The sequence below is a fragment of the Hylobates moloch genome, unplaced genomic scaffold (assembly GCF_009828535.3).
Source record: "Hylobates moloch isolate HMO894 unplaced genomic scaffold, HMol_V3 SCAFFOLD_13, whole genome shotgun sequence".
Lineage (NCBI taxonomy): Eukaryota > Metazoa > Chordata > Mammalia > Primates > Hylobatidae > Hylobates > Hylobates moloch.
Genome location: NW_026652288.1, coordinates 58,156,565 through 58,171,839, shown reverse-complemented (window position 1 = coordinate 58,171,839; position 15,275 = coordinate 58,156,565). Strand labels below are relative to the sequence as shown.

At 39.5% G+C, this 15,275-nt stretch overlaps 1 protein-coding gene across 4 annotated transcripts in view; it reads left to right on the top strand.

The window, feature by feature from the left end:
• Positions 1-15,275, top strand: part of PUS7L (pseudouridine synthase 7 like) — a 95,548-nt gene that overhangs the window by 50,757 nt on the left and 29,516 nt on the right. For all 4 annotated transcript variants that reach the window (XR_009209224.1, XM_032173753.2, XM_032173755.2 and 1 more), the window contains exon 10: positions 1,574-1,656. Coding sequence is in view for 3 of the 4 variants with exons in the window: in XM_032173753.2 (XP_032029644.1) it covers positions 1,574-1,656 (83 nt within the window). In the remaining variant the exon portion in view is untranslated. The remainder of the gene's footprint in view (positions 1-1,573; positions 1,657-15,275) is intronic.

The window sequence follows — 15,275 nt, the reverse complement described above, 5'->3', positions numbered from 1 at the left end:
CAACTCCACCAGTGCTTAGCAGGGCAGGGATATTAAGGCCACATCTCTGCCCAATGTGAGGCTTCTCTAATGCACAGTCTTTGTTCTGGAGCTCCCTGTAAGGTTGGCCATGACTTTTTCAGAGCTGCACTGCAGTCAGAGGATCTTCCTACCCAACTGTCCTTTCCTTCCCCTCCCTTTTCTCAAGTTTCAGACCCATACCATGGTCTGAAGGCTTTTCCTGCCTACTCTTGCTTCTTCTCTTCATTATCTGTCAGTCAGCCCCCAAAACCTTTTGCATGTTTAATTCCATCTTGGCTTCCGACACAAACTTTCAATTTAAAATAAAACGGTGAGGAAAATGAGGCCATATATATGTCATATCATAGCAGAAAGCAAATCTCACTCTATCCTGTATGATACAGGCTCACCTAAAACAAATAGATTCAAAGTGCTCATATATCAAGTTGTGAACAAAGGCAAATATGAACAGAAAGCAAAGGTCATAATGTTAATATCAGTTTAGAATGAATTCAAGTCAAAATACATTAAATAAGACAAAGAAGGATGATTTATGGTGCTAAAACTTCCAGATTACAAAATTATAATGAGTTGGAATAGTTATGCATTGAATAAAAGGAGTTTCATCAGTCCAAAAGCAGGTATTATATAAATAGAAGGAAAGATAGAAATATACTGCTTTCAGGACACTTCACTTTCCTCCATCCATGACAAAGTAAGTGGGAAAAAAATGTTTAGATATAAAAGAATTATGTTAATTCATAAATTAGAAATTTTATATAATATAAAATGAGCTATATAAATGGAGAATACAGAATAAAACTTGTTTTCATTGCCAATGTAGCAGTCTATGGAAACTGGCCATATATTTACAAACATAAAAAATTAAATCCCATAACATTGAAAGAGTGGAAGCATCTTTCAATCATAATTTAATACAAGTAGAAATGATTAATGAGTATGGCAAAACCACAGGTACTATGAGGTCCCATGAGAGCAGGGACATTGTTGGTTTGTGGGTTTTTATCATTGTATTCTCAGCACCTGGCACAGTGCCTGGCACATAGTAGGTACTCAATAATTCTTATGACTGAGTAAATGAAGAATAGAAGACAATACTATTGATGTAATTCTTTGTGAAGGACTACAACTAAACTTATTCCGGGTAGATGAAAGTCTCTCTGGAGGCAGAGAGATGATATGCTCATTGATTTATTTATTTGTTCATTCTACAAATATTTACTTACATGGCAGACACTAGGCTAAGCATGAAGCAAGCATTGATAAGGGGAATAGACGTAGTTCCTGACCTCAAAGAACTCACAGCCTGGGAGGTAACTGTTGAAGAATTTAGCAATTCTCTATTTCTAATATTTTATATATGACTGTAATTATATATTTGTAATGGTGTTGTAATAGAGGGTTCTCACAACTATTTTCTTGATTCTCACAGTACAGATGTTGTATCCAATATATAGATAAAGAAACAGATACTTAAAAAGTTATGCTTTGTACTTCATTTAATTTAAGAAATATTTATTGAGTGCCCACTCTATGTCAAATATTTCTCTAGGAGCTGGAGACACAGAAATGAACAAGACAGAGAATGATCCTTCTAGTGAAGATGGTGGGAGGGGGCTGGTAAACAATAAACAAGTAAGTTTAAAAAATCTGGTAAGTATTACAGAATAAACAAATAGATTGATGCAAGTAGAAAGTGATTATAGAGAGGGAATTCAAGGAAGGACTTTCTTAAGGTGGTGACATAGAAACTGAAAAATAAAGAGTTAGGGGAGGGGAGTGGAGCAAGATGGCAGAATAGAAGCTCCACCGATTGTCTCCCCCCAACAAGGACACCTATTTAACAACTATCTACACAAAAAAAGCACCTTCATAAGAACGAAAAGTCAGGTGAGCACTCACAGTACCTGGCTTTAACTTCACATAACTGAAAGAGGTACTGAAGAGGTAGGAAAAACAGTCTTGAATCACCAACACCACTCTTTCCCCATTCTCTGGCAGTGGTGGCATGGTGCAGAGAGCATTTCTGTGCACTTGAGAGAGGGATTGACTCAGTGCCGCCCTGTTATAGCAGAAAACAAAACTGGGCCAAATTCAGCTGATGCCCACCCACAGAGAGAGCATTCCAATCAGCCCTAGCCAGAGGAGAATCGCAGATCCCAGCGATCTGAACTTGAGTGCCCACAAGCCTTGCCACTGTGAGCTAAAGTGCTCTTGGGCCCTAAATAATATTGAAAGGCAATTTGAAGAGATTGAAAGGACTCATCTGAACTCCTAGCTGAGTCCTAATGTGGAACTGGGCCCAGAGCCGGTAGACTGGGGGGACATGCGATCCACTGAGACACTGGTGGGGGCAACCAAGAGAGTGCTGGCATCACCCCTCATGGCTTCAAGACCCCTTCCCTCTCCTTAAGGAGAAGAGAGGGAAGAGTGGGGAAGACTTTGTCTTGCATGTTGGATACCAGCTCAGCTACAGCAGGATATGGCACCAGCCAGAGTCGTGAGGCCCCCCGTTCCAGGCCCCAGCTTCTGGATGACATTTCTAGATACATGCTGCACCAGAAGGGAACCTGCTGCTTTGAAGGAAAAGATCTAGTCCTTCAAAGGATTCATCAACTGCTAAGTGAAGAGCCCTGGGCCCTGAATAACCAGCAGCAATATCCAGGTACTACATCAAGGGGGGTGAGCCTCTGAGACTCACTGGCCTCAGGTGAGACTCAGCACATTCCCAGATCTAGTGGTTACATGATGAGATTCTTCCCCTGGTTACAGCTTGAGAAAAATGGAGGCAAAAGTAAGGGGGACTTTTTCTTGCATCTTATGTACTAGCTTGGCCACAGAAGGGTAGGGCACCAGGTGGGCTCTTGGGTTCCATGATTCTAAGACTTGGCTCTTGGATGGCATTTCTGGACCTGCCCTGGGTCAGAAGGGAACCCACTGTCTTGAAGAGTGAGTCCCAGGCCAGGCAGCATTCACCATAAGCTGACTTATGAGCTCTTGGGCCTTAAGGGAACATCAGTGGTAGTCTGGCGGTATTTCCTGTGGGCCTGTGGTGATAGTGGCCATGGTGTGAGGCTCCTCTGATTTTGGGAAGGGAGAGAAGAGTGGGAAGGACCGCATCTTGTGATTTGAATGCCAGCTTAGCCTCAGTACAATAGAATACCTGGTAGACTTCTAAGGTTTTTGACTCTAGTTCCTGGCTCCAAGATGGCAGCTCTGGATTCACCCAGGTCCTGAAAAAAATTGCCATCCTGAAAGGATGGACACAGACCTAGATGGCTTTGCCACCTGCTGATTGTAGAGTTTGCAAGTGATAGCCAGGGAGTGGTTACAGCAGGCCTTGGGTGAGACCCAGTGCTGTGCTGGCTTCAGATCTGACCCAGCACAGTTCCTGTATTGGTGCCCACAGGAGAGCTTGTATCACTCCACCCGCAGCTCCAGTTGGCTCACTCCCTTGATGTAGTACCTGGGTATTGCTGCTGGTTATTCAGGGCCCAAGGGCTCTTCCCTTAGCAGTTGATGAATCTTTTGAAGGACTAGATCTTTCCCTTCAAAGCAGCAGATTCCCTTCTGGTGCAGCATGTATCTAGAAATGTCATCCAGAAGCTGGGGCCTGGACCGGGGGCCTCACGACTCTGGCTGGTGTCTTATCCTGCTGTATTCATGCCCACAGGAGAGCTTGTATCACTCCACCCCCAGCTCCAGTTGGCTCAGAACAGAGAAGAGAGAGAGAGAGAGAGAGAGAGAATTTGTTTGACAGAAAGTAAGGGAAGAGAATGACAGTCTCTGCCTGGTAATCCAGGGAAATCTTCTGGACCTTTCCAAGACCATCAAGGCAGTACCTCTGTGAGTCTTCAAGAAGCACAATATTAAAGGGCATGTGGTGCCCCTTAACGCAGATTCAGCTTAGATCACAATACCCACATCATTTCAAACATCTGGAAAGACTTCCCAAGAAGGATGAATATAAACAAGCCCAGAATGAGAAGACTACAATAAATCCCTAACGCTTTAATGCTCAGACACAGACAAATATCTACAAGTTTTAATACCATCTAGGAAAACATGACCACACCAAATAAACTAAATAAGGAACCAGGGACCAATTCTGGAGAAACAGAGATATTTTACCTTTCAGATAGAGAATTCAAAATAGCTGTGTTGCGGAAACTAAAAGAAATTAAAGATAACACAAAAGGAATTCAGAATTCTATCAGAAAAATTTTATCAGACAAATCCGATAGACAAATTTTATTAGAACCAGGGAGCAATTCTGGAGGAACAGGATATCTGACATTTCAGACAGAGAATTCAAAATAGCTGTGTTGAGGAAACTCAAAGAAATTCAAGATAACACAGAGAAGGAATTCAGAATTCTATCAGACAAATTTAACAAAGAGATTGAAATAATTAAAAAGAATCAAGCAGAATTCTGGATCATAAAAATGTAATTGGCATATTGAAGAATGGATCAGATTCTTTTTAATAGCAGAATTGATCAAGCAGGAGAAAGAATCCATGAGCTTGAAGACAGGATATTTAAAAATACACAGTCAAAGGAGATAAATGAAAAAAATAATAAAAATAATGAAGTATGCCTTCAGAATCTGGAAAGTAGAGTTAAAAGAGCAAATCTAAGAGTAATTGGTTGTAAAAAGGGATAGAGAAAGAGATGGGGGCTAAAAGTTTATTCAAAGACGTAATAACAGAGATCTTCCCAAACCTAGAGAAAGACATCAATTTCCAAGTACAAGAAGGTTATCAAACACGAGGCAGATTTAACCCAGAGGATACTACCTCAAGGCATTTAATAATCAAACTCCCAAAAGCCAAGAATAAAGAAATAATCCTAAAAGCAGCAAGAGAAAAGAAACAAATAATATGCAATGGAACTCCACTACATCTGGCAGCAGACTCTTCAGTGGAAAGCTTATAGGCCAGGAGAGAGTGGCATGACACATGTAAAGTACTGGAAGAAAAAAATTTTAACCCAGAATAGTATATCTGGCAAAAATATCCTTCAAACATGAAGGAGAAATAAAGACTTTCTAAGACAAACAAAAGCTGAGGGATTTCATCAACACCAGACCTGTCCTACAAGAAATGCTGAAGAGAGTATTTCAATGACAAATAAAAGGATGTTAATGAGTATTAAGAAATCCTTTGAAGGTAGAAAACTCACTGGTAATACAAAAGCACACAGTAAAATGCAGAATATTATAACACTGTAACTGTGGCTTGAAAACTACTTTTATCTCAAGTAGAAAGACTAAACAATGAACAAATAAAAAATAATAACTACAACAACTTCTCAAGACACAGGTAGTACAGTAAGCTATAAATAGAAACAACAATAGTTAAAAAGTTGGGGGACAAACTTAAAGAGTAGAGCCTTTAGTAGTTTTCTTTTTCTTATTTGTTTGCTTATGCCAACAGGGTTAAGTTGTTATCAGTTTAAAATCATGTGTTATAAGATAGTATTTGCAAGCCTTGTGGTAACCTTAAATAAAGAAATATACAATGAATACACAAAAAATAAAAAGAAATTAAGTCACATCACCAGAGAAAAATCACCATCACTAAAAGGAAGAAAGTATAAAAGAGAGAAAGAAAGACCAAAAAACAACCAGAAAACAAATAACCAAAGGCAAGAGTAAGTCCTTACTTATCAATAATAACATTGAATGTGTATGGACTAAACTCTCCAATCAAAAGACATAGACTGGCTGAATGGACAAAAAAATACCCAATGATATGTTGCCTACAAGAAACACACTTCACCTATAAAGACACACATAGACTGAAAATAAAAGGATAGAAAAAGATATTCCATGCCAATGGAAATCATACAAAAGAAGGAGTAGCTATACTCATATCAGACAAAATAGATTTCAGGACCAAAACTATTGACAAAAAAGGCTACTATATAATGATAAAGAAGTCAGTTCAGCAAGAGGATATAACTGTAAATCTGTATGTACCCAACAATGGAGCACCCAGACATATAAAGCAAATATTATTAGAGCTGAAGACAGAGATAGAGCTGAATTTAATAATAGCTGGAGACATCAATACTTCACTTTCAGCATTGGACAGATCTTCCAGACAGAAAATCAATAAAGAAACATCAAACTTAATCTGCACTGTAGACCAAATGGACCTAACAGATATTTACAGAACATTTCCTTCAACAGCTGCAGAATAAACATTCTTTTCCTCAGCACATGGATCATTCTCAAGGATAGATCATATGTTAGGTCACAAAATAAGTCTTAAAGCATTCAAAAAATTGAATTATCTAGCATCTTCTCTGATTACAATGGAATAAAACTAAAAATAACGAGGAATTTTGGAAACTGTACAAATACATGGAAATTAAACAGTATGCTCCTGAATTACCAGTGGATCAGTGGAGAAATTAAATAGGAAATTGAAAATTTTCTTGAAATAGCAATTGTAAGGCATTGAACTCAGTGCTGTCCTGTTAGACCAAACTCACTTGATTGATGTCTACCCACAGACAAAGCATTTAAACCAGCTCTAGCCAGAGGGACATCGCAGATCCCTCTGGACTTGAGTTCCCACAAACCTTGCCACTGAGGGCCAAAGTGCTCCCAGTCTCTAAATAAACTTGAAAGGCAGTCTAGGCCATAAGGACTGCAGCTCTTAGGCAAGTCCTAGAGCACTTGGGCCAGAGACAGTGGACTGGGGTTACATGTGACATACTGAGACACTAGCTGGGGTAGCCAAAGGAGTGCCAGCATTACTGCTCCCCTAAGTCCAGTCTGCACAGCTCAGGGCTCCAAGAGACATTCTCCTGTTTGAGAAGAGGAGAGGGAAAAGTGGGGAGGACTTTGTTTTGCATCTTTGGTACCAGCTCAACCACAGCAGGGTAGGGCACTGGTCAGAATCATGAGGCCCCTTTTCCAGGTCCTAGCTCCCAGATGACATTTCTAGACACACTCTGGGCCAGAAGGGAACCTGTTACATTGAAGGAAAGGACCCTGTCCTACCAGCCGAGATTGGGCCACTGTATTCCAGCCTGGGTGACACTAGCGAGACCCTGTCTCAAAAAAAAAAAAAAAAAAGGACTCCATGAAGAAACTATTAGAGCTGATAAACAAATTCAGTAAAGTTGCAGGATATGAAATCAACATGCAAAAATCAGTAGCATAGCCTTTCTTCCTTTCTTTTCTTTTCTTTTTTTTTTTTTTTAGTTTTAAGGAGAAGGGAGTTTAATAGGCAAGAAAGAAGGAGGAAGAAAAAATAAGAAGCTGTCCTTTACAGAGACAGAGGGAGGGGGACTCCAAAGCCGAGAGACAGAACCCCACCTGCCACTGCCCTTGTGCAGAGGCTGGAGGAGGCAGTTTCTGTTTTTCACAGGGCTCAGGGGATTGGTTTGACTAGGCATGTCATTCACATAGCAGGTGAAAAAGCTGGCCCTTTCACCCTAGCCTTTTAATATGCCAATGGAGGACGCCATGATGTTCTCCACACGTGGGGATACGTGAGGGAAGCCATGTTGTCAGGAACATGCGGGGCAAGGGCAAGAAGGCCGTGGGAATCTCCATGTTGGGTGACCCAGTTTCTAACAGCTGGCATTTGCATATTAAAGGTTGCTGGCCTGGCTCTAAGAGCTGGGGCTTTACAAGAAACTTTTCTGGAGATGCTTTAAAAAATGAAAACTTCCCAAGACCGCTTTTTCTCTCTATTTGCCTAAAATAATTTCTTAATAATTTCTTAATAACTCTTACAACATTCCTCCCTGTGGAGATGCCACACTGACGCTGTTAGGGGGTTTTGGGGGATGACTCTGGCTACTTCCTGCTGAAAAGGGGTGTTGAATGGGGAACAGCAGCTAGGGCTCCTCCTGGGGTTGATTTAAGGGTCCTCGGAAGAATGGGATGTCCATGTGTGGTTCAGTTTGCAGCACCATTTGGAGTTTGATTGCTTCTAGGCGAGAAGAAACAATTCAAGTTATAGTATTGAGTATACAAGGTCTAAATATTAATACAAGACATATAAGCAAGACAGGGCTTAATAAAGTGACTAACCAATTCCATAAAGAAGACTGAAATTCATTAAAGAGGGATTGTAGCCACCCAGGGCTGGAGCTGGCATTTTCCCTGAGCCTGTTAATAATTTTGATTTGATTTTTAAGTACTTGTAGATTTTCCTTTACTTTACTAGAGGTGTTAATCCAAAAGCAGCATGTTTCATTTAAAAGTGCATCAGTAAATTCAATAAAAAGTCCTGGCAGACTTAATGATAGTAAAACTTTTATGGTTCCTTTTTGTTTGTAACTATTATCCCGGTTATAAGGTTAATAATTAAGCAAAATACAACAGCAATGGAAACTCTGTGTCCAATATTTTAGTTAGAAGTGCCACCTTGTATAACCCTATTGCAAATGGTAGAGTGAGTACAGCAATTCTCACAAGTGTGGTGTAGTAAATAATTTCCATTTAAAAGTTTACTTGCCAAGATACAGAATTTTCCTTTGGGGGGGTCTATGAAGTTTCTTGGTTTTATTTTCCTAAACAAAGAAATCTTCAGGTTATGGGCACCCTATTCACTTTCATTACTTGGCAGAGTTTGCAAGATAATTGCCAGAACTAGTATATTGATCCAGATATTTACGTTACCCATCCCTTTTTTTTTCTTCCAAGCTTCAGGAGATCACCACTTGATTCACAGGAATGAGCAGGGTTAGTCTAAAATGCAGGCAAACAGCTTAAAAACAATTAATGACTAGCATTTAATGACAAACGTATGATAAGCTTTGGAGCAAATTTTTTCTCTCCAGTCCCATTTTTGGTAAAAACTAATTATGAATAAACTTCAGTTTTATACTTGGCCTGATTATTTGCATAAAGTGCAGCAAGAATGGTTATTTTTACATAGGCCTTTTGGATTGGCTTTGATGAAACTCTGTTTCACAAGGAATCTCAGATTAAGACCTTTAAAGCTGAGCCCAACCATGGGTTTGTATTCTCTAATACCTGTGAGCTGAGTGATCCTCTCCTCTTGAGGTCCCAGGATAAACTCAGAGTTCCCAGACCTGTTAGAAAGTGACCCTCTTTACTGACCACAGATTAGGAATCCTGTGTGAGGACTGTGTAGACGAGGTATAAGGCCAGTTTTCCCCAAGGGGCTTTTATTGGCTTTGCATGTCAAGCTTGATTCCTTGAAGGGAAACACACTGTTTCAGTTAAAGCCTTGGTAAAATAACTAGTTTTTCCAATTGTGTCCTGTTGACAAAGAAAAATGGATTCTTATTGCACTGTTGTGAACAAGTATATTGCCATAGGTTAAGAGTACTTACAGGTAGTCTCCAAATTTTAGAGGAACCAGGCGAAGAAAAATGAACATGCCCCAAATTTTGTTCACAGTAGTATATCTTACTCAATTATTAAAGGCCATAAATAGTTTAAAATAAGTTTCCTTGACTCTGAAAAACAAAATAAGGATCAGCAATATTCCAAGGAAAAGTTGAAAAGGTTGCTTAAACTTTTTGAGTGGAGTCCACTTAGTTAACTCTTGTTTTGCTTGATATTTGTGAACATGTCAGTTCTTTAGGAGTCCTGTACGTTCTTTCTCTATTCCAGTGTTACAATCTTCAAAGCTATTAAAAACCTGCATTTGAGAACACCTGTTAAAGTTCTTAATACGGCTTGATTATAAACCGTCTTTTGAGAAGGTACAAAGCAAGACAACAATTGTCTGTGAATGGCAACATTTCCAGGATAGTTAACAGTTAAAAACATGACTGACAAAGATGTTTGTTTATCTCCGTGGTTTACGATAACTTTACCCTTAATTATGATTGATAGCATATACTTAGACATTAGAATTTTAGAAATCCCATACAATATTTGAACATGTATTAGTATTATTCACCAAAATATAACTTAAAGAATACTGAACATCATTTTGGCAATCTCATGTGACTAAATATGTCAAGTAATCCTGTTTACTTCTTTTTTTAATGTTTCAGGGGCCCTCTGAACCATCTAAAAAGCCAGGCATCAGGAAGGATAATTTCCAGATTGCCATAAATTATTTTGCCAAAATGATTATTCAAAAGGCAAAAACCTTTCATTAGCCTTTACTATGACATGAAAATCCTGTTCAAAGCCAAATTTTACCCTTGCATTCGTTTATTAATGTTAACCCCAATTTGTTTAAATGAAACCTTATAGATCATTTCTTCTTATTTTAATCAATTTGACAGTGAGGTGAAATCTTTACAAAACTTTTATAACACTTTTACTAAAGGGAAGATTAATGTCTTAAAGCCCTCCTTGCTATGCTTTTATTTCAATGCTCAATTTATGAAAAGACCATATAGATACTATGGGAGAGGACAGTATAGTGCTTTTACCATGGATTTCATTGCAAGGCAACCCAAAGTTAATTGGCTTATTTTGTAATCAGCCCATCCCTGATGGGAGTCTCATCTCCCAGTCAGGGGTGGGGATATTTCCCTATTTTCCAGATGGCCAAGAGCATGCTTCTCTGATTTGTAACTACTAGTAGCCATCCCTTACAGTGTATTTTCTACCTAGTTATTACACACCAAAGCTCTTTCATAATGCGAAGTAATTTCTGATACCCCCAAAACTCAAAATTGTCAGATAACATGATGCAAAACAGAACAGAGCCTTTGATTTTGAGAGGGATCTATCTCCTTTTAATTCCTGGGGTTTCATGAGGAAAACAGAGGTTTTTTTCCCAAATCGGGGTCTGGGGTCTGTGGCACCTCCTCTGTTTTTCTCCAGGAGTCCCATACTACCAGAAGTTACTTTAGGGCCTCTTATGCATGCATTAAGAGTGATAAGACAAAAAATGGAGAAAAATAATTCAGTCAACTGAGAAGAAAAGAGCCTTTTTCCAGAAAAACAAGATTCAAGAAGAGAAAAACATAAAGGCCTTTTAAATATACCTATAACTTGAATATCCACTCTTAATTAAGCTAAGCATTCTTTAAGAAAATCCTTTTAAATCCCTTATTACTTGACTTTAGCCACGCCAAGCAGTTAAGATTTTTGGCTTTTGAATTTTACAAAAAATAACCTCACAAGTGAAACTAACAAGGCTTAATTAAGTTATGACTTAACCACAAGTTTACAAGGTATTTTTAAAGGTGTGATAGGCAGCTTTTGAAACGGTCATTGCAAATTTGTGACAGTGGAAGAGATTGGACCTAAACAATTCCATTTTGTTTCCAACCCCTAAGCTGTCCTTGCCCATCCTGAGCATAGGCTGAACCAACTTTAGGGGGAGCCTGGTTTACAGTTTATAGTCTAAAACAAAGATGATAACAGGCACTTCCCAAGATACACTTCCTTCTTTCCTGGGGACCAGACCAATGAACTAGGCACAACATTAGAAACCATGGCCCAGAAGCCATGCAGCTGGAGGCTACAAGATTTTTGACCCTCCCAAAAATGCTCTCAAGATCAGTGCTTAAGACATTTTGTAAACTCTGCCCCTGATGGATCAGCTGGCACCACCCAGATTGACAAACTGGCTTATCTGATTTAGCACAAGAAGAGGCTACTTCCTGCTGAAAAATGGCGGAGATTAAAACAAAGTATTGCCACACGGTTACAGATTATGTTCCCAAGGTCATGAAATAAGATGGAGGCCTGTAGCCAAGTTTGTTACTGACCGTTTTGCTGGATTGCCTTGAACAGCAGGACCATGGGATCCTGGGCCTGGTTTCTAATCTTATCCCTTTTACCAGTTTGCACAGGTAAAGAGAAGCCAAAAGCCCTAATGGTAAGAAATTTTTACCCTTTTGCCAGCATGTCAGACTTCTGGGTTCCCTTCCCCCAGCTCAACTCTAAGCCAAGCATTTTTAAGGTTTGGAAAATTAACTTCTCCCAGGTTGGAATAACATTATAGAAGAGATAGAAACCATTTTAAACCACGAAAGAAGGAAAAAACCACAAAAAGGAGTTCCAATTAGGGTTTTTAAGAGGTATTGCCTCTCTTCCTATTGGGAATGGTGTTTCTCCTATTTCTTTGCCTTCCCTATTTTCTCTTTTCCCTTTTGGCCCACTACAGGAGGCATATTGCTCATATCCAAAATTTTCTCCTGCTGGCAGAGCTGCCTGTTTTAACCATAGTTAGGGTTTGGCTTAGGAGCAGCATAACATTCCTGCATGAGAGGACAAATACCTGAGTTAAATTTTGGAAAGCTTCTATATACCTATCAGGGTCATCAGAAAAATGACCCAAGTCTCCCTTTACTTGCCTAATGTCCTGCAATGAAAAGAGAACATGAACGGGCCCCAAAGAAGGGGGACCCTCAGATGATTTCCCTGAAAGTTACCTTTTTCAATTTTGAGGAACTATTTTCCCTGGGCCTGCCCGATATGGCCACAAAAGAAAATAAGCCACTTTTTCTTCAAAGTTTCAAGGTCGAAGGAGTCCCAGTGCTTCAACATACACTCCAGGGAGTGCATGTTGAAGACGATCTGTTACCCATCTAGAAAAAGAAGCGAGAAGAAAAGCGTCCTTTTAGTCTCTTTCCTTTCGGTATGCAATCCAGGATGGAGGAGAAAGTAGTAGGAGGCATCCGTCCCCCCAACTATTTTTCTCTCCTTCTTTCCTAGATTCCCAGCACCCGTTTAAATGTGCCGCCCATGACTGCAGGTGTGACCCTCCAAGCCATGGAACCAGAGGAACTGAGTTTGGACCTTAGTCATGCTGTCCCCAAGCAATCAGTTCTCTGCCTTTTATTTCCCTTTGACCTTCTAGAGTTGTGTGGCCTTGTGCCTTTCAAAACAACAAATTTCAAGAAAAACCATGTAATTGGGCAAGGCCCCTTTAAGGGAGAGGGCATGCTAGATTGAACTCTATATCCTGCTATTATAGCCCATGCTAAAGCATTTACCCATTAAAAAATGGTTCTGGTTAACTTCCGGACTTAAAATCCCTTACTAATTAAGTACTGTCTTAATAGGAGACAAAATTGATTCCTTAAAGGAACTTAGGAACCAAATAGCCATTTCCCTGCCAGTGGGACAATATTGAGACTAAAATTTGGCTACAGAAGACATTTTACTCCTAACTGCTAAAGGCAGAAACTTCCTGTTCCCAGAAGAGCCTAGACTCTGATTTACTTCCATTAGGTGATGTTGTCGGCTTAGAAATGCTATGTGCTTGCCAGAGAAGTGGTAGCAAGTAACTTACTCTAGGGGAAAACGGGAAAACTCTATTCCCAGACTGTAAAAATCCTTGCACATTTCACACAGAGAAACAGTAAGAGGCTGCGGATAGAGAAGGAAGAAGAGTTATGCAACAGGACAGTTGAGGTTCTCTGCCAACACCCAGGATGGGCTGTCGGAGGCTCTGTCTGGTCCAGAGGCCTTTGAATCACACCAGGGTGTGCCCTGGTCAGAAATTCTCAGTTGCCTCTGAACTTTTCCCAGTCTCGTGCAATGGCAAGGTTCCCCATGAAAAGAACCTAGTTCAAACTTGGCCAACATTCCCAATACCCATGGGCAATGGGGGTTCTCCACATTCTCCCCAGCAAGCCTCACATCCATGACTTGAGTACAGCAGCCAACGATAAGTGTATGTACTAGGCTGACGGATGCCCGTTGATTTATTGGGTTTATTTAAATATAGAGGCAAAGACACCCTGGAATGATAGAGCAGATTTTAAGCTTGCTCCCATACTCACCACTCCGATGAAAGCTGTACCTCAAATTCTGAGCCCAATGCACCAAATTATATGGCTCTGATGAGTGGAGAAACACCAGGTTCTTCGTCTTGAGTTGAATTAGAAAAAACATCACAGGCACACAGGAGTAGTTTTAAGGAGCAGGGAGTGTAACAGACAAGAAAGAAGGGGGAAGAAAAAAAGAAGAAACTCCCCTGTACAGAGACAGAGGGAGGGGGGCTCCAAAGCTGAGAGATAGAACCCTCTCAGTAGCATTTCTATATGCCAATAGTGAACAATCAGAGAAGAAAATATAAAGTAATGCCATTTACGACAGCCACAAATAAAATGAAATACCTTGGAATTAAGCAAAGAAGTAAAAGATTTGTTACAAAACTATAAAAGACTGATGAAAGAAATTGAAGAGGGCACCAAAAAATGGAAAAAATATTCCATGTTCATGGACTGGAAGAATCAATATTGTTAAAATGTTTCCACTACCCAAAGCACTCCACAGATTCAATGTAATCGTTATCAAAATACCAATGACATTCTTTACAGAAACAGAAAAAAGTTCCAAAAATTTATATGGAACCACAACAGACCCAGAATAGCCAAAGCTATCCTAAGCAAAAAGAACAAAACTGGAGGGATCATATTACCTGACTTCAAATTATACTACAGAGCTATAGTAGCCAAAACAGCATGGTACTGGCATAAAAATACATACATAATCCAATGAAACAGAATAGAGAACCCAGAAACATATCCACATATCTACAGTGAACTCATTTTTGACAAAAGTACCAACAATATGCACTGGGGAAAAGAGTCTCTTTAATAAATGGTGCTGGAAGAACTGGATATTTACATGCAGAAGAATGAAACTAGACTCCTATCTTTCACTATGTACAAAAATCAAATCAAATGGATTAGACTTAAATCTAAGACCTCAAACTATGAAACTACTATAAGAAAACATTGGATAAACTCTCCAGGACATTGGTCTGGGCAAAAATTTCAGCATAGGCAACTAAAGCAAAAATGGATAAATGGGATCACACCAAGTTAAAAAGCTTCTTCACAGCAAAGGAAACAATCAACAAAGTGAAGAGACAACCCACAGAATGAGAGAAAATATTTGTGAACTACCCATATGACAAGGGATTAATAAAAGGAATATATAAGGAGCTCAAACAGCGTACAGGCAAAAATCCAATTATCTGATTAAAAATGAGCAAAATATCTGAATAGACATTTCTCAAAAGAAGACATACAATGTCAAACAGGCATATAAAAAGGTGCTCAACATCACTGATCATCAGAAAAATGCAAATCAAACTACAGTGAGATATCTCACCCCAGTTAAAATGGCTTTTATTCAAAAGGCAGGCAATAACAAATGCTGATGAGGATATGCAGAAAAGAGAACCCTCATACACTGTTGGTGGGAATGTAAATTAGTAAAAACACCGTGGAGAACAGTTTGGAGGTTCCTCAAAAAACTAAAAATAGAGTTATCATATGATCCATCAATCCCACCGCTGGGTATGTATCCAAAAGAAAGGGGAATCCATAT